The following is a 26,542-nucleotide window of genomic DNA, read 5'->3' on the forward strand; positions in this document are numbered from 1 at the left end:
TGTCCCATCCACACGGATATATCCTTCGAACAGGACCCATTCCAGCTAACCTTAATGCTTTTGCACGCCCTTACGCCTTGACACAGGAAAATCCCCGATATCTCCCCGCCCTCGCAATCCCTACCCAATTGTCCTTCGGTTCTACACTGCAAAAAAATCCTTGAAATTATAATAAACAATAAATACTTAAAAATCGGCTTATTTAAAAGTTGTGGATTATTTAAAGATAGTTGTTTGGGTTTGAACATATGATTTCTTTATGTCAATTTTTTTACACTTGTCGTTTTATGGCAAAACAAACAAATAATGAAATGGAAAATTTCCCTAATTTATATATAAATTTATATTTTCCATAACTAGTGCATGCCTCATTGTAAAATTCCTTTTACCTTAGTCAATAGTATAACAACACTAATATAGGTATAATTTTTCTCAGCGTAACTTTTCCAAGCATCATCAGCTGCTTTTTGTGTGCTCATTACGGCAACTTGACATTAATAGGCAGCAAACAGCAACACAAACACACAACCGTGCAGAAAGACATACATATATGTATATGTATGAATATATATATATTACATGTGTGTTTTCGCACACACCCACAAATACAGTGAACAAATAAGCCCTGCTGGGCTTTCCTTTCCATTGAAAATAATTAAATTTTCAATTATAATCAGGAGTAAATGGGGAGTTTCTTTATTTTCGTGGTCTTTTTCTGGCTTTGTGTTCTAAAGCGTTTTTCGTGCTGGGATTGGAATGATTCGTGTTACATATACATACATACATACATACATACATACATATGTAGTTAGTTCATATGGCATATTAACGATGTTGATGTGCTGGAACACCATTACGTTTTATTGTGGTTTTAACATTGAGGGTCATAAAGTTTAAGTGGAATTAAGTTTAAACGGTAAAAAATGAAAAAAAGAACAGAATAAGTAAAAATTATATAATAGATCAACGGATTCTTTTAAAACCGCTTTTTATAATATTAAATATCTATGTCGCCTATCTAACTATTTACAATCGTCAAAATATCAACCCAAAAATGAATATTAAATAAAAAACTTTTGAAACTAAGTAAACTGTTCACACAACTAAAAAAATTACCATGATTTTGTGACATATTTGCTTTGTATATTTGGACTATCATAGCGTTTTGCTAATTTTTTATCATATGTCCACATGTACCGCACACAAATTGAGGAATGTATATAAAAAAAAGCCCGACATAATGTTAAAAGTTTTTGCTAAACCGATTTCCATTTGCAAACAAAAGCCTTTGCTCACGTCTATGGTCTGAAATATTATTTGCTTTGCTGCGTTCCGTGCCGATTCTGCATATTTTCCCCCACAGAGTGGAAAATTTAATTTTCTATTAATTATTATTCGCACTTTTATGTCTGTGTGTGTGGTTGGTTGTGTGTGTGTAGTGGGCAGTCTGGATTGCGTCCTTTGCTCCGGTCTACTAAAGTGGTCAAAGTTTTATTGGCTTCTCTTCGGTTTTTGTTTAATTGCAAAATACCAGGATGCTCTGGACTGTGGACTTGCGGACCAACTTTAACTGCAGACCAGTGACCAACGTCATCTGCTTGGTTTGGCTTTGCTGCTGGTCCAAGACAAGGAAAGTTGTTTATGGCACAGGTTGAGTGAGGCAAAAGTTTTCTTATTTACCTGTTGGAGCAGACAATACTTTATGGCCTGATGATGATTATAAACCTGCTCCCCGACCTCGGATTTATGAATTCTCTTTGAGAGTTGCCGAGTGGGAGTTGATCCAGATTGGAAGCGTGGCTACTTGATTGTGGCAGGTGCTCCTGCTAAATATCCTTCTTTATGGGGATGAAGGAAATTGGCTTAGTTGTCTGTTAGTTTAGCGCGTCTCAAGAATGCGTCTGTGGTGGCCTACTTATAAGCAGGTGGGTATTAAAAAAATAGAGAAATTACGGAATATAGTGGAAGTTTCTTATTCCATTTGTGGGAGCAACTCATAGCTTATTTTACCAAGAAATAATTAGTATTTTATAGTTAAAGCATTTTGTATAAATTCCTACTTAACTTTGCTGAATCCTTATCTTGCGTTTCAGTTAGTTTTGTAAGACTTTGCCATATTTTTGATTTGAAATATGTTTTGTTTAAATGGAGTCGTAAAGTATGCTTACCCACATAAATTCTCTTCGATCGAACGCAGTGAATTATTATTTTCCCTCGACGAGCGATTAATCGTTGAACGAAAAGCTCAATGCGCCCCAAGTAAATACTGTTTATCTGTACAAGAATGATTTCCCATCGATTATGTCTAAGCCCCAAGATGTCCGAATGGCTTATCTGTAAATATTTCGCAAAAACAACAGATTGGGAAGATGAACAAGGACACACAAAACAATCGAGAACCATTTCGTCAACGTTCATTTGCGATAAGTACTTGTACTAGGGATAAGTTTTGGGGCCATGTCGAAAACTATCAATATTGCAATATCATTTAGCGCTAATACCCGATACAATTTGGCCATGTTAATGCCCCGACAGCTGACCCGAAAGACTATTTCAACACTTTCAATCAAGCGGGACCAAAAAGGTTTCCCATTCATTTTCATTTTCAAGATGCCAGACATCAGCTGCTGGTCCCTTCGGAACTTTTCCCTGGCTTCATCTCTTGCCAAATTGTTCGTTGTTCGCTGTCTGTTGGTTTTGTTGACTTAAAGCTGCTTTTCAAGTGGCTTTCTGGGGAGGAAGTTGGCATTCACAGCGCCCACTTTTGGCCTTCGGTTTCGGTCGGTTCGGCTGGCCGTTTTGAAGATATTCGCTTATAAGTTGGAAAATTACAAACATTTTTGCGTATTTGCCTCGGCGGTTGCTGTTCTGGTGGTTGCCTTGACTCGGCGGTGTCTGTCGTACACATGCTCTTGTCTCTGGATCTCTGGTTGTTGATGCAACAAAAGCCAGCGGGAAAATCAAATAAGCAACAGCCAAAACATCTTTTCACCAGCATCCAGACGCCGAAAGAATAAAACTTGCTGCAGAAGAAGGCTAAAGAAGCATGCAGCTCAGCCATCAAAAGCCGGAAACTAAAATTTTGTGGCAGAAGTTAAGGCAACGCGCACAACTTGTCGATTGTGCGTTGCGTTGGTTACTCCCCGTATTGCTGCACTGTAAAAAATGTATTATCTTTATTTATTTAAGAACAACTAATGTAAGGTGTGGTTATAAATTCTTATTGTTAGTAATCAAATCACTCAATTAAAATATAAAATGATTTAATTTGCACAGAAACAATATTCTAAAAAATCTATTTTAAAGAAGTAACAAAATGTTATAGATTTTATTGAACAAAAAAGTAATATGATAATAATTTTAATATTCCAATTAATTATTTTTCCAGTGTGCTTTTCTCCTACTCGCCTTTTTTGGCGGTCGCAGTGCTGAAACTTTGTTTTTCCTTTTTATAGAGTTTTTCTTCGGGCCTTTTTCGATTTATTTTTGCTTGCAGAAATCGTGCCAACAACTGATTTGACTGAGGACTTTGCCGCACTCGCTGAGGCGGTGAGTGGAAATTGGGGATCGGGAAGTGGGTGGGTGTCTGCTCTGATTTGGTGGGTGTTGTGGGCGGCGATTTGGAAGTGGGAAATAGAAGTTGGGAGTTCACCACTGGAAGGCGGATAAGGCAGGTTCTTATTTAGTTTTTTGCAGCTACTTTGGCACTGGGCAAAACAAATGCGTAGGAACTTAAGTGATGGATTAGTGTCAATTCGGCAGTGTGGTATTTAATCTAGCTATAGTTGCAATTCTCATAAGCCAGCTGTGCACTTGTAGCAAAGATAAATTCAGGCAATATTTATTTTTAATATCGTATTTCAATGCAAATACAAATATTAAGAACAATCTAAAATTGAATTGAAATTTATTGTGTAACAAGTTGATATTGAGAGCAGAAAGGAAAGCTATGCCATATAGAATATGGCGTTCAAACTTATAAATTTTTAATATTTTATTCCAAAAAACACAAAACTGATTTTTTGCAGTGAACTTTTAACTCCATTTTCTGTGCATATTGGAGCCATCTATCCAGACACCAAGTTGATGGCGGCGGGAATGGATGAAGAAAATGCTTGGCACTCAACTCAACTACTTTATTTGTGCTTTTGTATCTGGTCGCGTTATTATTTAACTTGTGAATGCCCTCAATGATGTGTTTTTCTCTGCGTATTTTATGCTGATTTTGCCTCAGCTCTTGGGGCCATCTATTGTGTGTTTGGATTTGCACATTTGCAGATTTTTTGGGGGCAAACACACAGGAACAGCTCCAAATCGAGGGTAGCACGCGCCAAAAGACGGCATCTGGTCGACTGGCTTGGCGTACTTTTAACTTTCCTTGGCCATTTGGCGAGCATGTTTTTCTTTTCCATTTGTTGACGGTCCGAACACAACTTTGTGCCGCAAAAGTTTGTTTATAAATCAACTTTTTTGTTAAGGGAACTTTTCTTTGACCCTGGATCCTTGGCGCTTAGGAGCCATTCCTGCCTCCATCCATCCATCTCCCAGTTGGATAGTTTGCATACAACGCTGCGTATGCGCAACGTCAGCGAGTCCAGCAGAATGCGCCCGGCATTTGGGGAATTTCTATGCAAAATGTACATTCATTTTGGTGCAAATTATTGAGTAAACAGATTGCACCTCAGCACCTAAGTGGGTGAGAACTCGTTTTGGAAATTTTCGCGCATTTGCTGGCACTAAGCAGAAACATCCTTCGTCCTTTAACCATTTTCCCCTCTCTCTCTCTCTCTCTCTGTGTAAGCAACAGTTTTGTGTAGTCCGCTGCATTGTTTTCCGTTTTTAGTTTTCTGTTTTCAGTTTTGTACAAAAGTTGCTGTTCAAGGCGATTATGATCTTTGCTTAATGTAGTGAAGTCTCCAAAGTGGTTTATCCTCTTAAAATGTCCTTGCCGCCATGAATGAATGGCCCGACCGCATTCAGCATTTCGCAACATTTTCTTTCCGAATTAAAATCTAATTTAATCCCTCAATCCTGTCTGTATAAATAAACCATTAGTTTGCCACTTTGACTGATGGCCCGTCCCTCCGGTTTCGTGATTAAAACCCACCAGCAAAAAAGTATAAAAGTGAAACGGAATAAAACCCTTTTCTCATTAAAAATCGACGAGCAACGAAATGTTTTGGCAAACAGAAACAGTGAAACGTGTTAAAACCAAATGCTATTGGCTTTGCTCGTCCAACGAGTCTGACAACGCTGACAACTGACTGAAGATTGCCCGTAGCGGAATGGGTTTCCAGTTCAGTTCGGGCCGGGTCAAAATCGGAATGGTATATCTACTTCCTACAGTTCCAACCATTGGCCAACTGACGTACCATGATTAATTATTTGCGGAGTTGAAGTGTTATTGAATCAACAATTTCGATAGGCTGACATCTGGATGTACTTCGCAGAGTTAAAAATTGGATATTTCGATACGGTTGTCGAGACCAAAGGTTTTTATTTATGGATGGGTTCGAATAAATCAATTATTAATGACATGAATAATATAAAAAATAAGCATACCCATTCTTCTTTCTGCAAAAATTATGGTATTTAAAAAAATAAGCTATTTTAGTATTCTTATTCAAGAATTGGAGTTGCACTTTCAACTGATTTTTGAATAGAAATATATACGATTTTTGATGAAAAATATTTAAATGCCTTCAATATAAAAAAAACAAAGTAACTATAATAGTATTCAACTAAATATAATTAATCAAAACACTCACTGTCATTGTAAGAAATAGACTTTCGAAAGTTTTTGTGTCTTATTAATACCAAGAACTTATTTTCGAAAACTTTATGAAGTCTGTCAACTTTATGGCACTGCAGACGCCACCGCCTCCCTTTCGTTTCGTTTTAATTAAAAATATTTTTGTATAGCCCAAACAAAGTTAATGCCCAACAACTTGTATTTACATTTTTCATTCTTTGTCCATCGTTTGTATTTTCGCTGTCGCTGGCTCACTCATGTATTTATTTGTTAATTTTCTGAAATGGCTTTTGCAACTGATTTCAGGAAAGATGCCTCATTTTGTTTTATGTCCACTTTTTGCTCTCGCCTGTTAAATTGTAGGCACAATTGTTGGTGACAGAAAATTAATTGCATTTAATCAGTACGGGCCAAGTTCAGGGTGGACCAGCAACTCGAAAATCATTAATGGGTTTTTGATTAATTGTCCAGACGGTCGGACAATGGACTTTGATTTGCATTTTACAAATTTAATGAATGACCCAAGAATAGGCCTACGATGTCAGGGTTGAATATAACAAATACAAATATTTATTATTTTTTCAGGCAATTACTTTAGTCGAAAATCTCTTGTAATCTAGTGAAAGTTCACTTAATTTGCTTGCACAAGGGCATTACATAGTCGACTTGGTGGGTCTTTTTTTAATGACTGAATTTTATCATAAGCTATTAAAATGATTTTAATTAATTTGATTAAGGATTGGATGTTGCGAGTGTAAAGAAAAATAAAATAATTTTTTCAGCACTCCCTGGTATTTGTTTATTAAACAATTGTTTCGTGTCAGCAAGGGGACATTGCAAACAGCTGCAGGGATTACATTATTAAATCGCATATATTTATTTAATTAAAAAATAACAAGACCGCCGGCGAAGTGAACAAATGGATGCCCGCCATTGGATCGACAATAAATTAAATGTTTTCTCAGGCCTTTTAATTGCCTGGGCAAATAGAACATATCAAATATGTATAAGTTTTGCATACACATAAAAATTGCACGAATTATAATATTAAATTGAAATAGTTAAAGGGCAAATTGGTTCCTAAAGAGATGTCAACTTGGTTTTTCCTCGTGATTTATAATAGCATTCACGACGGGATAAAGGGATAATCCCCCGACTGTCTGAGACATCAGCAGCTTCAAAGCGCATAAAAGTCGATCAACGAAGTTCCCGCTGCTATCGGCGAAATCATGGCCAAAACGTGGAAAACTTTTCCATTTTCCGTATTTTAATTGACGCGCATCATGTCAGCGGAACAAAGCCCCGAGAACACAACACGGAAACGAGTGGGTGGGTGGCTTTTCGATATGAATGTGGGCGAGTGTGGGCGGGTGAGGTGCCAATCCGATGACAGTGTGCCCTGCGCTATAGTTTCACAGTTAGCAAAATCATCGATAGATGACGCGACGACGGGTGCTTGGACTTGATAGATTGGGAGCAGAAAAAAACTAGATAAAAAGTGTGTACAAAATGGGTGGGCAGGGGTCCAAGTAGATGGAGCGATGCATTTTGCCAGCGCAAAATGCAGTTGACAGCCATCCAACGTAAAAACGGCGACAGTTCATCGAAAAAAATATATATACATATATATATAAAATCGAGGCAAATGTTTAGACTACAAAACACCCACCAACTCAAATTAATTGCAACGTGATACTGGCTACAGATTACCAACTGCTTTTAATGAGAAGCTTAAGCAATTAGAAAAATTATGCAATTGAGTTTACTCATGTTTCAATGCTAGAAGCGCGGAAATACCTTGTGAATCTTCCGTGAGAAGTTGTCTATCATACCTGTTAAATAAAGGGTAATGAATGGCGATAGTAGATACATGTATATGTGAATATATAATGATTTGTGCACGCTGGGTCATTTTATATTTTAATAATATATTTGTAAAGGAAATCTTATATATATAATATATACCATGATTTTGTGCACATTTTTTAACAAAAATTTAATATTATTTCCTTAAATTAGGAAATTTTTTCATACATATCTTTAATAATCGCACACTGCATGAGCACAGATGTAAATTATCGAAATTCCGACCCTCAATTTTGTGGTCCAATAAGAAGAAAGCCATTGAGCGGATGCTCGTTGGCTGAGGAAATGAGAAACTCATTCATTTGGCAGCGGCGGCAGTGGCAATATACCTACGTGCACAGTTACCTTCGCAAAATCGTTGACATGTGAAATTTTAATTAAAACAAAAATGAAAATAATACAAGCAAAGGAAAGGAAAAACAAAAGGGCATCAGCAGCAACATCTCTTGTACAAAGTGCAGTAACAATAACGAGAACGCCAAACGAAAATGTCAAAAATATCAACAGCATAAACACACGTCACCAAACAGTGGGCGGAAAATTGGGGAGGGGAAAACGAGTTACACAAATAAAAAATATGTAGTAATATTGCAAAAATTACTTATTTTGTATGACTACATATTTTTAGAGTTTTAATAAAATGCATCATCAAAGTAAGTTTAAATTTTATGGTTTGAAGATCATCGCCATTTAAGTTTGAGTATTCAACTGGAGGGCTCACTTTTTCGAGTGTATGTGTGTGTGTGGCACAAAGCTTTTAAGTGCTGTCAGCACGGAAAAGAGCCAAAGTTGGTAACAGCAAAATGGCTGCCTGCTAACATCTTCAGTGACTGCAAACTGCAGCTCATTAGCACCTCGTGGTGCTCACACAGATACTCACGGATACTCACAGTGCACACCAACACTGCGGCACGCGAACTTGGCACTTTCGGTCGCGGTTGACTTTCCTCGATGGCGGCGACGCCTTCAGGCCTCACTTTTATCCTCATGCCAGGACTCAGTTTCGGATGCACCGCCTCCACTTTGGCATTACTGCCGCAAAACTCTTTGCACATTGGTGCGGAAATTTTGTTGCAATGAAGTTTAGCGCTGAGTGCATGTTGCTCTTGAGCAAAATTAATGTAATTGCTCTTTGAAATCAGGCTCGTCCTTTTTCCTTTCGCCGCTGTCGTCCTCAGGCACGTGCTAAAATTACCGCGATGGCTCATAATTAGATTTTCCATCTGCTGCTACCTTGTCTGATTATAACTAATTTATTTATGAGACTTCTTACAAAGGAATTAAGAAGATACGTAAACTATAGGTGTTTAGTTTCTTCGTATCTGGAAATGATTCATTCGAATATTTTATAGGCAGAAAAATCCCATCCACTACTCCGGTTATTATTCTTTTATATTTATTTCATTTGATTTCAAACTTACATTTTGCCAGTTCTTATAATCTCAATAAACTTTCCCCACATTGCCCAGAAAATAGTTTATCATCTTAGCTGTCTAAGTCCTTAGTATCGCAGTTGATTTTCAATGGCGAAATTAGGCCAAAAAAGTTTTGAGCAAAACTAACACCGCATTGCGACCAAAAGGATGACCAGTCCAATTGAACCACTTAGAAGTTGCTGTTCTGCCACAAATGTCCGTAATAAAAGTTTTCGTTTTGTTCACATTTTTTTCTTGCTACACTCCTTCCTGTTCTGCTGATGACCATAAACTTGCAACACTTTGGTAAAAGCCACACTCAGCTGGTCTCTGATATTTCCAAGTGATTAAGTCGTTTACAAACACAGATATGATGGGGCAAGAGGAGCAATATTTTTTATTGATATCCACAGTTGCTGTTGCTTTTGCAACCAATTTGGTGCGGAGAACAACAAAAGTGTTGAAACTGCCCCTAAAAAGCCAAAAAGTCAACATTCCCATGGGTAAATTTAATAGTACAACGGGGTATACGAGCTCTAAAGTGCCCCAAGCATTTGTTTTACTTGGTATCTTTTTTATGATTTTTTTCTCTTTTTTTAGGTTCTTTAGGTTTTTGGGTAAAAGTTGACTTGGCTTAGATGAAGTTTTTGGTACTTTTCAGCAGGGTAGTTTCCCGGCAGGGTAGCTGGGTTTCAGGCTTTTGGGGTTTGTCGGGAAACTAGTAAATCTAATTTCTAACCACGCGCACACACACGCCGGCACCAATACACAGGCAGGCAGCCATGTAACTGCATCCGAGGTCCTTCGAGGATGTCTGAGCCAGTTCGTCAGCGTTCGTCAACTGCAGAAACTGCTCGGAGCGTCGGTTGTTGGCATTTTCTGAGCTTACTGACTTAGCCAACTTGTAGCTGTTGGCCTGGTAAGCACTTCAGTTAACCCAAACACCCGTCACACCCACACATACATATGTGTGTTCGTGGCTCGTTTGCTGTGGAGTTTTACTACGTTTTATTTGTTGCCAACTACTAGAAACAACGGGCAAAGCCAAAAGCAAAGGCAAGTGCAACTGCGTTTGCCACTGCAGGTTGCAGATTGCTCTGCTATGCTCTTTACAACTTGCATCAAGTTGTTTTGGTGCTTTCTAGCTCTGTGGCAGCCACATGTTGAAAGTCTGAAGTGGCCACATCCTTGCCATCAGGAATGAACGCTGATACGCATATGGAAAATGCATTTGACCTGCACAAGGAATAAAGTTTGAAAATTCTATAAAAAAGTCTGAAAGTCCTTTGCCAGAATTAATTTGGTCACTTTGTAAAACCTGGTGTGAATTTATAAAATTTGACCCAAATAACCTTCTCAGTGCCAATGTAGTTTAAATGCTGCAGTTTTATGGTAATCCATTATAATATGTCAACGAGTTTGAATCGTTAAATGTTTTAAGCATTTTTAAGACATGCAAAATGACAATCATCAATCTACTTATTACAAAAGATATATTCATCGATTTCATAGGAATTTAGATAAAAAAGCTATCAAGGTATGCCATGGTTTTCATAGAACCTTAGTATCTTCAAATCAAACAAGCTTTGGTTTGCAGGTGATTGAATATATTCTTTTGGATATTTTCTATATAATAAAAATAATAATAATGATTAGTTAAAGATGTAAAAATTAATAAAACATAATTCATGAAACGGCTTGACCAAACAATTAATTTTTATTGATTTTCGTAAAAGCTAAATTAAATATACATAATTTAGTATGAATTTAAAAAAACAAATGAAACTTAAGGCGTCTTTTGAAATTCTTTGCTAAAAAATAAACCAGTTGCTTTGCAGTTTATAATTATGTATTTATTCGCAAGGAAGAATCCTATTGTACGCAACCAGCTTGCATAAATTCCCAGCTCCCCAGTGGCAGATGAGGACGTCTTTGGTTGCACATCCCTGGCTGCCATTGAAGTGCATCTGTCGCACATTTGCCCCGTTGCCTGCAATCACAGAACCCGAAAACGAATGCACCCACACCCATAACAGCGCACGTTTGTTGTGCGTCCTTGTTGTTCGCCTGTGTGTATTGTGTGTGCATGGCAAAACAAAAATGCTGTGATGCTGGGAGTGTAATGTGTGCATGTAGTGGTGTTGTGGAAATGACGGCAGCGGAAGTTAGGAGGCAAAGCGGCGGAAATGTAAAATCAATGTTGTTGCTGTCGCCGTAGAACTGTAGCTGGCAGTTCTTTGCTTCGGCTGAATATGGCTGAACATATAGTTGCATATAGTTGGGGGTTTTGGAGAATATGCGGCATTGTTGTCGCTGCTCGAGGCTCGAGCTCGAGTCAGTGTGCTGTGCATTTCGATGCTCCTGATTGTTATGTCTGTTTGTGCCCTGCTATTGTTATTATTATTATTCTTATTATTATTATTGTGCATTTGCGCTTGAAGCGAATTATGTGTATGAAAAATGCATAAAAAGTTTTTGCTCCTTATCCATAGCGAAATGTGCAAACAAAATAAACAATCCGAAAAACAAACACACATGTGCATGCAATTATGTCAGATTTACAAATACTCACATGCTTGCTTAGACACAAAAACCCCGCCATCCCCCTGACCCGACGACCATGTCTTTCCTCTTGGCATTTGCATATGTAAATATATATTTTAAAGTAAATCTTGCGTCTACCCCTTCTCAACTGCTTGTGCTGAATTATTTTTTATCATCGCTTGGTTTTTGTTTTGCGCCGGAATATTTGTTTAATGTGCCGCTTCTGTTATTGTTATGCTTGAGCATTTATTTCTGCTCTTTTTTCTGATGTTTACCAATCTTATCGAGGGGTATTTCAAGAACGGTTGGGTATTTTTATTTGTGTGAACCAAGACTTAAGTATAGAATAAAAAATTCTGTTAAATTAAATAAGGTTAAAACGTTCCTGTTTTTCAAAAGTAAGTTATCAATATAACATCTTTATGGAAAGATATTCAATAATATTTTTTAAGCTCAATACCTTTCTCACTTAAGCTCTCTTGACACACAGATTAGCTTTGGTATATAATAGTATTAAGTTTGTACTAAGCTCTTTAGCAACAATTATGAGTTGCCAAGCAACAAATGAAAGCTTACACCTAAGTAAACTACCATAGGGCATTTCCCAGTCGAGCAACAAATGGAAACCACACTTTGCCATTTTGCGGCTCTCATTGTTATTGTTCATTATGTTTTGGTCCTTTGTTGTAACATGTTTTGCTTATTCGCTGCTTACAAACCTGCGATTTTCCCAGCATCTGTGCATCCCCATCGTTTTTATGCCTCTTTGGGGAGATTTTTACATTGAGGTGTGTTGATTTTGTTTTAATGCTAAAAACAAATTTTGCTTTTTTCCCTTTTGTTCCGGCTTAATGCCACAAGCCGATTTCGGTGGTCGGCTCTGGCATTTGCATTTGTTGGGGTTTTTCTTGCTGTTCTGCGTATTAATTTTAATTACAAAATTCGACTGGGGCTTCCTGAATAATTTAACACTTTCTTGTACATTTTTGCGCATAATGTACATAATAGCCAGAGCCTACTCAAATTCGGGGAATTAACTCTTTAATCAAGGTGTGTTCTCGCTGTAAACCAACATTTCCATTTAGGCTCTAGCTGAACTGGACCCTAACAAAAGACAAACAAAAGTTGTGCCTTTCTGTTTTTAGTTGGGCTTTTGTCGCCTTATCGCCCGGCCTAAAAGTTTTGCACAACTTGTGCTCTCACGGCGTATGAGTAATTTTTTTGTATGATTATCATATTTCTCACTCAGAGTGGAAGCCGGAAAAGCCAAACAAAAGGCCTAAACACACTTTTACCTTCCCTTCGCACGGCAAATGAATGGAAAAAGGTTGACAATGTTCTTCTTCTCTGCTGTTTATTTTTTACACTCAAGTTCAAGTTTTCCGGGCAAGAGCAAGAACAGAAATATGCACAGCTATGAACATTAGTTTCAATTTGGAAAAGAAAATGTGTGTGTGTGTGTGTTTGCTTGGGTATGTTCTGTAGGTCTTTTTGGCTTACCTTGCAGCCTCGACTTTTCACCTTGCCCGACCCTCCTCGATTTGTGTGAGTGTGTGCGTTTTCAAGAGGTTGTCGCAACTGGAAAGTATGCAACACTTTTACTTTTTGCCCCGCACTCCGCTGCGTGGGAAAACAAGAAACGAACAAAAGCTGCTTAAAAACACCAAACCATAACAATGTAAAGTGTTGTAGGAGCTGTCGAAAATATTTTACACCTTTTGCACTGTGACTCACAATCTATGTGTTGTTGTTTTCGAGGGATGCGGACCTTATCTGGGACCTTACCTGAAAAATATACCACCAAAGCCGAAGCACAAGCAACAAGGTAAACATTTTGCGGTAATTAAGAAAAATTACCTTGCCCGGCAGTGGGGAAAAAAATTGAGAAAAAAAAACGGAAAACCAAAAAAGAAAAACAAGAAAAGCACAACAACAAAGCCCATAAAGTAGTCCTGGCCAAAAGCCGTACGCACACACACAGAGACAGACAAAGTTGGCCAGAACGAAAAGACAGTTGGAGCGTCAGCTGTGGGAAACCCTCGTTCAGTTTTCCCCCCTCAGCCCCCTCGCCATTCCATTGCTCAGCTCACCTCAGCCACCCTCGCATTTTCACCCCTGTTCTTCGGGTCTTTCACCATTTTCTAGTGGCTGCGACTTTTTGGTGTTAACTTTAAATTAGCAGCAAAGTGGAAAGTGTTGTCGGTTGGCTTTTAAAATGTTTTGCGGTGTATTTTATTTATCATGAAGTAGATCTGGTGTGGCAATTGCCAGCCCAGCCCCTTTTGGCCGCTGCCCACCTTGTCTCGGCTGTCATTTGTCTGTCTTGGCCATGTTATAAAATAATGTGTAAATGTCCCTTGCCTTTTTTTCCCATTTATCCCGCCACTCTTCGTTTTTGTTTCTCGTTGTTTCTCGTTGTTTTTTTTTTTGTTTAATTTACTTAATGTCCTGCCTGGGCCCTTTTATGATGCCTTCTTGGGGACTATTTTCCGCTTCCTTTTTTTTCTTTTGCTGTTCATCTCAATTTTTCTGTTGTTGTTTGGAGCTCATTTACCTTGAGAGTTGGCCCCGGTTTTATCATTAATGTGTGTGCCCAGTTCCTTAATTAGTGACGGGCACCGTCAAAAAATATCGAGTGATAAAAAATAGAAAAAACAAAATGCGGTGTGGTATGCTAATTTATGCACTTGATAAGATTTTCCAAGGGGAATGGACCCACAAGGAAAATGGGCGGAGAGCGAAAATGAGTGCCTAGATCAGAAAGTTTTTATACCTCAATTAATTGTTAGCAAGCCATTTGAAAAAATTCGTTTAAAAAACACAATTTTAATAGTTCTTAATGATTTACTATTAATTGTTTGGCTTCCACAATCGCATTAACAGTGATTTTGGTAAATTACCAAGAATGTAGAGGAGTAGGAGCTTTTGCTCTCATTAAATCGCATTTACCCTTAATTTCCGTGAAATAAAATTAACTGACAGCTCACACATACCACTTGAGAATTAAATTCAGAACTTGAATTTCGGTTGTGCTCTTGTCACATTGTCTTCCAGGGAAATTTAATTAGGGGAAGCGCAACTAAGCGCTCCACTTTACCGCTCGAGTCAAAAACGTATACGTAATTTCATTAACAATTATGACCCGAGCATTAGGGTTGTGCATCTTACATCATAACCCATGGTATCAGATGGGAGGAGGTTGAGAGATTGGATTGATGTGTGCCACTTGACATGCCAAGAAGTTGAGGGAGCAACACATATAACTTGGATGGAAGACATCGTAAAAAAAGATTCGAGGCGCTTACCGCTCATTTTTGGGGTGGCCCGCCAGCTAACTGTCTGTGGCAGCTCCTTCGCTGCTGTGCTAATAAAATCAAAACTGATTACCACATCATCTTCAACGAGCTGAGCGGAACAGAGCACCCAGCACGGAGCACAACACAGCGTAACGCTTCGAATCGAAGCATGCATATCATATTACTCATACGCCACGTTATACAATTTACTTACAACGTCAACGAGCAGAACGTTGACAGCGCACCAAGACGGGACAAGACGAGATGAGATGAAATGGGAAGCGAGGAGGTTTGGTAGTTGTGGCCCAGATGAAGACAAATAGATGGCAACATCATGGAGGACATACATACAAGCACACGCTTACACTAAAGGCAAACCTAACCTATGATATAATGGTGTTAAAAAATTGCAACTTGAAATACATATTATTTGAATAAATTGTAAAAGCCGGAAGAGCCGTTTGCATGCTGTGCAATAAATTAACATTAAGCCGGAAGTATAAATCATATTTAATAAGGCAAATGATTGTACTAAAGAGAACTGCCATTATTTTTCTAATTTTTTAATTAATTTTATAAATACCTAGATATATTATTATTATTATTAAATATGAAAGCAGAAAAAGTTCACTTAGTCTTAAAATTTACTGTCAGAATTCTCTCAAATATTTTTAAATGTAATTTATTTCTAACATATTTTATTTCGGATCCAGAATGTAATATTTTCCGTGTATCCTGGCATACACGTACGTGTGTGTCTGTGCACAGGATGTGCGTGCCTGGATGAGTGCGCAAAAATGGCAGCGGCAACGGCAAAGAGCAAAAGCCAAGGGGCCAAGAGCAAAAACAATTAATTGAGTGGGTGGCAAGTGACACCAGAGTGCAGCGAAAGATAAATCGTTTTGCAATAGCGCTATAATTTAATCAAATTTGTCACTTTGCAATTAAGCAACTCGCGAGTTGCACGCCAGACGACTGCAGTTGCAGTTCCAGTCTGTTGGAATTTATGAATGGCATTTGAGGGGCGCATCTAGACAAAGGCACTTCCACCTCTGCACAGGTAACTCAATCTTCACATCGTGGAAGGTGGCAAGTGCGTGCTCGGGCATCGCGTTCGCACTTTGTAAATTCAATTTGAAATGCGCTTGATGCGCACAAAGGCAGGTACAAGCCCACCTTGTACACCTTATGCTCGCGTAGGTATAAATACCCCCACCACCCACTTCGCACCACTCTGATAACATACAAGTGCCGCCCACTCGGAAAAGGGTGGTCTTTTTCAGTGTCGCTGATGGCCAAACAAATGCCAGCCAGCTAAGCGGTTTGTCAGCGCAATGGGGGTCAGAAAATGTGTGGGGTTGGGCGATAAACGTCATTGATGACGACCCAGCCAACAGCAGGTGACCCCTAACCCATGCCACCTACCTCTCTCCGCTAACCCCAGCCAACCCTTCGGCGATTAGGTGAATCGATTAACCGTTCTCGTAATTGAATACAAGCGCAGCAGCCACACGCACTTCTTTTGCTGCAGTGTACGCAATTTGTTGTTGCCATTACCCGTGGAATGGTCGCTAAAACTGCCAACAAATTCTCAGTTACGCTCTCACGTACAGGGCACTCACACAGCTGCAAGAGCAAACACACAGACACACACATACGCACAGGTACAATCAGCTCGAGCACCTTTCACAGAATGCACGAACCAATTTCAACAAATCTAGACCCCCTCAACACTGAGAAAAAGAATAAAAGTGCTGATATTTTCTAAAGAGCTAAGTGCACTTAGAACTTGACCAGAAAATATAAGGTTAAGGTTTTAATGTTAAAGTTGTATCAATAGGCATATATATATTAAGCTGGGTAAAGCTGTATCTTAAATTGTACAAACTTACAATTTTCTCGTTATATTTTTTTTTATATTTTATAAAATTTGTATATTAATATTGTAATTATAACATCACATTGCCTATACTTTATTAACGTATATGGAATTTTTAACAGAAAAATGCATTTCTTTTCATTGTGTGACTAGCACTGCAATGCTAAACATTTTATCAACGCAGAAAAAAAAGGTAAAGCAAAAAAACTCGTTCGAATTTTTAAACAAAAATCCAAAAACGTTGGCCATAAGCGAACAGGTAACCAAACCAGGCATCCAGCCTGCGGGAAAACTGCGAGGTAAAAGTGGCGTGGGGCGATTCGAGTTTCGAGAGGGGTTGTGAATGTTATTTTTCAAACATCAAATGTTCTGGCAACGTTGACGTCAACACGGGATCCAAGGCAAAAGTGACGCTGCTTTCAGCTGTTTGTGCTCGCTACCTTCCTCTTGTCCAACGTTTCCCAATTGGCTGCATTTCCCAGGTCAGCCGTCTGCCACGCCCTCCACTGCCAACGCCCTCGCTTTTACCGACCCCATCATAGTTGCCACTGGCATTTCGCCTCACCCGGCCATTTATTGCAATATCAAAATGTTTCCTTTCCGGCGATGAAAATGATTGAAAAATATTCTCTGTTCCATGGCTTCGCTCTTTAAAGTTTTGCGGAAAAATGTTGTTTGATTTGCGCATTACAGGTGATTCGCAAAATTTAGTAAAGGTTTTTTCCTTTGTCTTCTGTTTTGCAGGTTATCCTACAAGGAATAATGCTCAGGCTTTTGCTGGTTCACATAATTACGATATGTGTGCTAATAACTATTGTTAAGTGTGGTGTGCCAATTGGTAAGTAGTATTATTTACTGAATGTTTATAGCTTATATTTAAGATACATATGGACATTTTTTGAATTCAAGGAACCGGCGGACCTTCAATTATTTTGGAGAGCAAAGATGCTTTATTAACCTGCGTAGTCTCAGATAACTCCTCGAACAACACAGTAATATGGAAGAAGGGTGACGAGATCCTGACCGCCGGCACAGTGCGGGTAACCAAGGATCATCGGGTGCGAATCCTGCACGATGAGAGTATGTTTTATGTTTTATAAAAGATAGTGTGGATTATAACCAAATTGTGGTCTTTTTTGATTAGATCCCAAGGGGAGGAACCTGGAAACGGGGGGAGAGGTTTGGGTGCTTTTGATTAAGACTCTTAAGCCCAACGATTCGGGGGCGTATGTATGCGAGCTTAACTCGGATCCCGTTCTCCGCAGCATCCACATCCTGACAGGTGAGTACCAACAAACATTCGATACACTTGAAGAAACAACAAGCGTTCTTGGTAGATTTGTATATATATATACCTTAGACCCTTAGACTTATATACAAACAGCAAACGATTTATATTTTTTTTTGGTTAGTGAGATATTAAACTAATATTAAATCATGTTCATCCCTTATGATCGGTCATTATCCCCGAAAGATCGGTCATTATTTTGTTATATCCATTTAAATACCTTAAGAAATTGGTATACATTCATTGGTAAACTATAAAATGCAAGGATACTTTATTTATTGAATGGATTAAATTTTTCCCTGTACTGAAACTTAATTTCACGCCTTAACCCCTGACAGTTAAGGAGCTTCATTCGTCGACGGGCGGTCCGGGAAATACCACGGACACCTCAACCGCGGAGTCGAGTGATGTGTTCCTGCTGCCGCCACCGTTGGACGCGCAGGATAATCGCAGCTTTTGGAGGCCCAGTCAAGTGCCACCGCTGGTGACCCACGACTTCACGGAGTGCTGCGAACGGGCCAACGTGTCCACGCAATGCATGGGCTTCTGCAACGTGCATAACATCCTCGACGGCACCACTGGCATCGATCCGGAGGCCTGCGAACGGGACTTCCCCGGCATTGTTCGCTGCATGGCGGATGGCCGCAACCATGTGCCCTGCTGCGTGGACAAGCAGATTCCGGACTTGTGCCAGGACATGTGCCGCGGCGAGTACACTCCCTTCACGGACAAGCTGAAGACCCGTGTATCCTGCGTTCAGCACACACTGAGTGGGCTGCAGTGCATCCTGAAGGGTGTGCAGTTGATACCAAGTTCACCCACCTTCGTGACGATCGAAAATGTTAGCGAAACGAGTGTGAGCATCGGCTGGACTGCACCGGATAAACTGGCCGATCGCGTTTCAGGCTATACCATTAATCTGACCACTTTGCACAGCTTCGATGAGGATGAGTTGAGTGGCGAGATTGTACACCGAACGGCGTCTGATTCTCCAGAATCGATTAGTCTCTATTCGGTGCCCACGAATCAGACCCAGTTGACGCTCAGCAATCTAAGTCCGCTGACCATGTACGCCGTAATTGTCACGGCCACCAATGAATTTGGATCGAGTTTGCCCACCGAGCGGCTGAGATTTTTCACCCACACCAGCGCCTCGGCGGCGGAATCGAAAGCCGGAACCACAGACAAACAGGCAATGCCCCAACTTCCGGATACCCGACAATGTTGCGAGGACAATGGAATGACCCATCGCATGTGTCTGGACAAAATGTGCGATCCGCAGAAGACCGATCAGGCCAACTTGCCCGATTTCATGGTTTGCGCTCCCTGGTCAAATATCACCTTCAACTGTTTGGCCAACAACATTGATCATACGCCGTGTTGTCGCGCCAGGGGAATCCCATCGGCTTGCTTTCCGCTGTGTGCTGGCAAGCTGACTTCACTCGACTTTAGTTTATTCAAGTAAGTAGATCATTTTTTTTAACTATATTTTTGAATAACTAAAAAATACTAAGATGATTGGTGCTTAAAATGTAACGAAAGGATTCAACCAGCAAATAATGTGATTGCCTCATCAGTAATGAGCAACTATTATGTTCATTGAGCCCATTGCGCCTATTTCTCCCAGAAATTCCTTTTTCCAATTTGCCATTATTTCATATATCTTCCTTTGTATTGGTACTTCTCATAAGGACTCTCAAATTTGAATCGATAATCATCAATGAGCTTCTCATTTCGCAGTTAATCGCTTAGCAAGCCCATCCTTCCCCATCATCCATGTTTGGGAAACCCATAGGCCGTTAAGCCCTAATAACAATCCCATTCCTATGCCTATGCCCATGCCCATGTCTATGCCTATACCCATTCCATTTTTTTTTTCTTTTCCACAATTCCGCACCCTTATCCTTATCCAGCGCCCAAACACAATGCTACTTGCTAATGACTCCGTAGGATGAGTTTTTATGCCGAATGCCAATTACGGAGCTCTGCTCCTCTCCGCTCTCTGGTTATTTGCAGATGCCTGCGCTTCATGTCCGAGTACAACAGCTGTCTGTTCCAGGGCTACGGCGTACTGGCCGATCCGCCGTCAAAACTCCGGACGGTGGCCAAGACGGACAGCTTCGTGATTCTGGACTGGAACAAGCCGAAGCGCCTGGCCGACACCGTCAGCACATATCACGTCAAGTTCCGACGTCTAGGAGTGGGTGATGACTATCTGACCGTGGAGAAGGTATTATTACACTGGGAATATTGCGAAAAAAAATTCTTTCTAATATCAAGAAGTTTAAAAGAGCATATATACATTATACCTAAATAATTAAATTACGCTAAATAAGTTTTGGAAAAGAAACAGTAGTATTTTAAAGGAATTTGAAAAAGCATGAAAGTAAGTCAACTTAAAATAATTAACAGAGCAGCCTATATTGGTCAAACAATTTTAAATTATGTGTTAAATTATATAAAAAGTTATTTCATAGTTAACTCCTGGTCATGTTAAGTGGCAATAGAAACTATTGAATTTGTATATACAGGGCGTGAATTTTGTTCTCTTTATAGTTGCCTATATGATACATAAAGTTCTTGATGTTAGAAATTGATTTTTCCCCAAGTGCAGACAATCTGCCGCCGCGGGCAACCATTCCCTAAATGGTTTGGCTAATTCATTAAGCTTTGCAGCGCCAACCGCCGCTGATTCTCGAGGGCCTGGAGTCGGACATCTACTACGAGTTCTACGTGGTCTCGATAAACGCGTACGGCAAGAGCGAGCCATCCCCCCGCCTGATCACCCGGACTCTGCCGGCGGAGCCTGTCCAGCAGACAGCCGCCAGATACAACATGACGACCTGCTGCCAGGCCTCCGGACTACTGCCCCAGTGTGCTCCCCTCTGCTCCTACAACATTCGACTGTCCGATATCGAGCGACTGGGTCCGGCTTGTCGAGCCCAAATGCGTAAGTAACAGATGGATTTTCGGGAGTTTTCCCCGAACCACATGATATCGCTCCCTTGGACAACACTAATTAGCGAGTGGATAGACCAGTCATTGTCCTGTGGACTGTTGTTAATTTAACGAGCTCATTTTGCATTTTTAGTTTCGAATGGCGATGCAATTTGGAATATTAAGTGACGCGCTTGCCCATTTGGGCATCATGAATTTTTGCACTTATGCAAATCAATTTTAAGTTAATTAGACGCATAGAAGCCCCGAAAATGGCCAACAGGGATGTTTGATGTTACTAAATACACATTAATTTTGCGAAATGGTTATATCATTGAAAACTGTTTGGCAGGAGATTGCCAGTGTTTGCCTGGGCTTATGTAATTTTAGAAGAGATACTCTCATTGTTTGGCCTCGTTTTAGTCAGAGTAAACAATGTTTTCCAGAACAGATACAAGAGCCCCCTTGCTTTCCCATAACATTTAATAGTTGGGTCTCATAACTAGATACTCTTGCCTTTTCGAATAGCTAAGAGTTGATTATCTAATTATTCAAAATGTTAACACCCAACAACACCTAATGTTTTTATAAAAGTGCGAAGTTAATTGAACCGTTTAAAAAGCATTAATAAATAAGTAGTGTGGAGTATTGATTTATCCAGCAATATTAAATATATTGTTCTTAATCTTTCGGCATAGGTCTTACTTAATAAAAATAAGTCTATGTCAACATTTTCTGTAAATTGTTACATTATAATACGCTTTATCAACGAAAGCGCTTTAAATAAAATACAAATATTGATTTACGGGCAATCAGAGCTCAGCCAAAATTTCGAAATTCCTTGAATTTGTACAATATCTTTCTTTTGTGTTTGCTCAGAAACACTCAGTGCCAAAAATATTCCCGTCATTCTCAATCAAATAAATTGAATCTGCTCCAATGCCACCGATGAGTGGGCAGAATTGTGCCCCAATTTACCCGTCACCTAGTCAATGATAGGAAATCTTTCGGTTAATTTCCTGTAAATTGCTGCCAAGTTGCCGACTCACGGACTCGGATCCTTTAAATTATCATCTCAACCGAAGTGGCAAACGGGGCAGAATTGATGAGTTCATGTCACAAATTGTTCCATAACATAGCACAATGAGCCGTATCGCTGGCTGGGGAAGTTTATGCAAATGATGCCACAATATTAACCCATCTGGCACTCTAATCCTTAGCAATCCTGGCCCGTTGTGCAGCCGGAGGACGTGATCATAGTCCGTGCTGCAGTCGCCGTGGAGTCATTAACGCCTGCATGCCCCTCTGTCGTGGCGTCATGCCGCTCGCACTGACCACCAAATCGTCATCAGCATCGGCAGCTGCAGCTGCAACATCGTCATCATCTGCAGCAGCAACATCTGCATCTGCCACCGGTAACAGCAATGCGGCAGGAGCAACATCATCATCATCATCATCGGCTGCCTCATCGGGAACATCAAGCAATGTGCCCGATTGTTTATCATATGCCGGCAACATTCTGCAGTGTTTCGAGGAAGGTGAGTAGTAACCACGGCAGTGCTCCCTGCCTTCCGTCCACATCCTGGTCTTTGTCTGTTGGAGCTGAGTGCCTAGTGCTGAGATTGGATAGCGAACTGTGACTGTCAGTGAATGCAATCAGCTCATTTGAAATTATTCCGTGCAACGTACAGTTAATTAGGCAAGATGCATGCCAATCACCAAAAGTCACAGATGCCAGCGGTGATGTTTTCTAATGTTTAAAAATCTAGTACTGAGCTATATTCTTTGCATTTTAAAATTCAAAATTTAGAAACCCAACAAATCACATTTAACGATAATATCAAATTGATTTTTATTTGTTTTGAATGGTATTTGAGCAACCATCAAGTGTTTTATGTAATGAAAGAACTATATGACTTTTAAGGATGGTTTAACGATGTTAAGCTTAATTTGTTCTCATTAAATGCGTGTCCTCAGTCACTGGAGGTCACAGCTAACCAGCCCGGCAGGCAGATAAACTGCACCACTGGCCACGCCCTGTGGTGAATCCATCGGTGGGTCTTCCCTGTGGATGGGATGCCGCTGGCCTTGCTGGGCTTGTGTTTGCAGCTAATTCTGTTTGTTTAATGGCGTGTCTGTGCACGTCGAGTATACGCACTGTTGCACGCCATTGTGCGCTAAATTATTTGGTCAATGCTTTGGGGCAACCGACCACAGGCCGTCAGACAAAACCAATATTGGCCAATTAAAGTTGCATTATAAAACAAAACAATGCCGTTTGCTCACTCCACTATCCCACTATTGGTCTATTCAGGCACACAGAATATCCCAGGACCACCGGAAGATGTGCATGCGACATTCGTGAATCAGAGCAGCGTCAGTTTGGTCTGGACGCAGCCTGATGTGGATAATAGCAATAGTAGCAGCAGTGGCAACGCATCGCCAGGTGACATGATAACCGGCGATGAGCTGGCAGCTGGTGCCGTGGATCCTGCTAACGCTGGAAAGGATGTGCCGAGTGCTGGCGACGCCACAAGTGGGACAACTGGAACGGAGGATATTGAATTCATCGTACAATATGGCAAAGTCAATAACATGACCATGTACGAGACAGTTGCCAAATTGGAAAATGTGAGTATATATCGGTTTTGGACAATGGAACGTCTCGTTCTGCACAAACTTTTCCAGTGCAGAACTATTCCTCCACTTTGCCTTCTCTGTTCGCCGCACCTGTGAGTTGGCTCGGAAAAGTTTTTTTTTTCATTTTTTTTTTTTTTTTTGTTGGACAGGCTCAGAGATTCACACACACAATGGGGCACTTCATTTGCATTGGGGCCTGCGGGCGGTCGCCTTATTACGATTTGCCTTTTGGGCCAAAATGCTGACATTATATATATTCGAGTGCCAATGGAATTGAAAAGAGCTTACAAATTGCCTTGTCTGTGCGCCGGAGGCCGGGGAGTCAGGACAATAACCGTTTCAACAACTTTCCGACCGGGGAGAACTTAAATTGCCAGCAGAGTTAATGAAGAAGTTCGGGGACAGGAAATTGCTTCCATAACAAGCAGTCATATAAGCATATATTTTGGCCGTTTGGGCATACATGGTGTATGAGCAACGTGAGAGGCTATAGTAATTGTTCAATTAAGACGTAAGGTGGAAATTGTCTATCTGGATTCTGTTGTTTAATTGAATGTTGGAGCACCTGAACTCTATTCAAATACCTTTTAAATTATTGCATTTATTAAAGTTGTGTAATAGATATTATTTAAATCACTTTTAGAGCAGACATATCTAAAAAATAGAAAATGAAATCTTACCCCCAGGCTGTGATAAAAATTACCAAACACATGGCGGATGAGTAATATTCGCAGTTAAGCCAATTATTCAATTATTTATTTAAATCCTTGGCCATCGGCTAAATCTCACTAAATGCATATATCGATGGCCATTGTTTATCCATTGAATCGACTGAAATCAATTGGATTTTTCCCGACTCTCCCAACGAATTTCAAGTGCATTCCTCTCTAGCCAAAATATGCAGCTTAAATTTAGTTCTATATGTATATAATATTATATATATAGATATAAACTGGCAAATAGTTCTGGTTGGCCGCCGCCGCCGCTAATCCAATTCAGTATAATAATCTTTGAACTCTGTCCAAAAAGCATCGATTGAAGGGTGGGATGGCCAGGTTTAGATGTACGTAGAGCAATGGCAAAAGTTTTTGACGCCTTTTCAACAGGGGGGCGGGGTTGGGGGACTTATGGCCGCCATATGCACTGGCAACGTGCAAAACGTGACTATAAACTGGTAAAAATTGCAGCCGATCCACTAAAAAATACAAAAATAGATGAAGAAAAATCCCCAAAAAGAGTAACCAAAACCAGACAACGGACCAAAGTTGGCTCTGGCTTTGCCATTGGCACTGTTGTAATTTTCTATGTTGTTGCAATTTGTTGTTGTTTTAGTCATTTTATTGTTGCAATTGTTGTTGTTTTTGTTATTTTGTTGCATTTGTTGTTGTAGTTATTGGCCGTTGTTGTCACACATCAACGCGCTTTGCTGGCAGCTGGGCCTGGTTGATGTTGCTGCTGCTGCACTGTTGTTGCTGCTGCACTGTTGTTGCGGCTGCTGCAGCATCAGCCATGGCCATCAACAGAGTTATTGGCCTCGAAAAACTCGCAAATGCTAAAAAATACAGCAATACGGCAACAACAAAAGAAGCCTGGCCAGAGTTTGTCGCGTGTTGATGCGCACCGAAATGTATTTAAAGTGAGGTCGATGTTGCCGTTCTTGCTGTTGTTGCTGTTGGCATTGCTGCTACTGCTGCTGGGGGCATTGCAACCTGTCGTCGACGACCTGCCAATGATGCTCCAGCTCCGGCGGCTCCATGGGAGGTGTACCCGTGAGATACGCTTAGGGAGTCCAATAGGTACTTGAAAAAAACAGGTTCGGTATACAGAAAATGCTAAAATGTTTAGCTAGGTAGCAATAGAGTATACAATTAACTGATTTATTTAAGAACTTTCAAAACAACATAAAAACATTTTGTATGTTGTATAATCATCACCTGAGCAACCCGTCAAAGTTTATCTTAAAATATAAAAACTTTGTGTTAACTTAATTTCTATTTATTTTGCCATTTTTTGCATTTATGTATTTTGCTATGGGATTCATTGCTTATTTTTCTCTTCAAGATTCATTGCCATTCGTTTGATTAAATATGAATGATTGATCATGAGGTGTGGGAATCACAGTTTCTATTGACAGCTGAAAAAAAAATGAAAAAAATCCCCTTAGCAAGCGTGACAGAATCTTTCGTCACGTGAGCAACTCTACACCAGAAAACCAATCGATATGGAAGATACTGTGCGGTGTCAGCTTTGGTTCGATTTTTTTTCTTATACTCTGAGCTGTTTTTTGTTGATTGTGTTGTGGAAAATTCATTCGCCCTGTTGGCTGCTTACTTTTTTGTTTTTCGTTTCTCTCCACTTTTTTTCTTTTTTTTTTAGTATTTTGTTTTATTTTTGCTTGCTTTGGTCAGCAGTGCACGCAGCTGTTGCGGTGATGCTGTTGCTGTTGGCTTAACTTGGGGCTGGCTTCGGCTTGGCTTAAATGCTTTTCAGTTTTGCCGTTTTTGCGGTGCCCCCCCACCATCAGCATCACCATCGCATCGCCGTTGGTGTCAAATGGTTTAAACGCGCCTCGCGACCCCTTTTGAATGGGTTATTGTATCGCATGTATATCTATAAGTTCGTGGCTATCGGGGGAAACTGTACCCCAGCAGCAGGCTGCAATGCGTTGACTCAGTGTGACACTTTTATGGACAAACTTAATTGCTTTTGGACGTGTCAGAAATATGTAGAGAATGGGTACAAAGTAAAACCTCATTGGGCGACAAACCGCTGGGCCAAGACGACTAATGGCTGGCGGAAAAGTTGTGCTCAAACTAGCAATCGCAATTCCACCATTTCGATATTTAAAGGTAATTTCGCCGGCAGCCCGCTGTGTTTTTGCAACCCTTCCTGATTGAATCAGTGCCAATAATTTGGCAATTTCTA

At 40.2% G+C, this 26,542-nt stretch overlaps 1 protein-coding gene across 1 annotated transcript in view; it reads left to right on the forward strand.

Moving 5' to 3' along the window:
• LOC117140078 (Ig-like and fibronectin type-III domain-containing protein 2) overlaps positions 1 to 26,542 on the forward strand; it is a 69,161-nt gene that overhangs the window by 34,390 nt on the left and 8,229 nt on the right. Inside the window, exons 3-10 of the mRNA XM_033302830.1 lie at positions 17,497 to 17,590; positions 17,662 to 17,832; positions 17,897 to 18,034; positions 18,379 to 19,501; positions 20,057 to 20,270; positions 20,717 to 20,990; positions 22,198 to 22,515; positions 23,292 to 23,608. Of these exons, the coding sequence (XP_033158721.1) occupies positions 17,515 to 17,590; positions 17,662 to 17,832; positions 17,897 to 18,034; positions 18,379 to 19,501; positions 20,057 to 20,270; positions 20,717 to 20,990; positions 22,198 to 22,515; positions 23,292 to 23,608 (2,631 nt within the window). The 5' untranslated portion in view covers positions 17,497 to 17,514. The remainder of the gene's footprint in view (positions 1 to 17,496; positions 17,591 to 17,661; positions 17,833 to 17,896; positions 18,035 to 18,378; positions 19,502 to 20,056; positions 20,271 to 20,716; positions 20,991 to 22,197; positions 22,516 to 23,291; positions 23,609 to 26,542) is intronic.

This window comes from Drosophila mauritiana, chromosome 3L (genome assembly GCF_004382145.1).
Source record: "Drosophila mauritiana strain mau12 chromosome 3L, ASM438214v1, whole genome shotgun sequence".
Classification (NCBI taxonomy): domain Eukaryota; kingdom Metazoa; phylum Arthropoda; class Insecta; order Diptera; family Drosophilidae; genus Drosophila; species Drosophila mauritiana.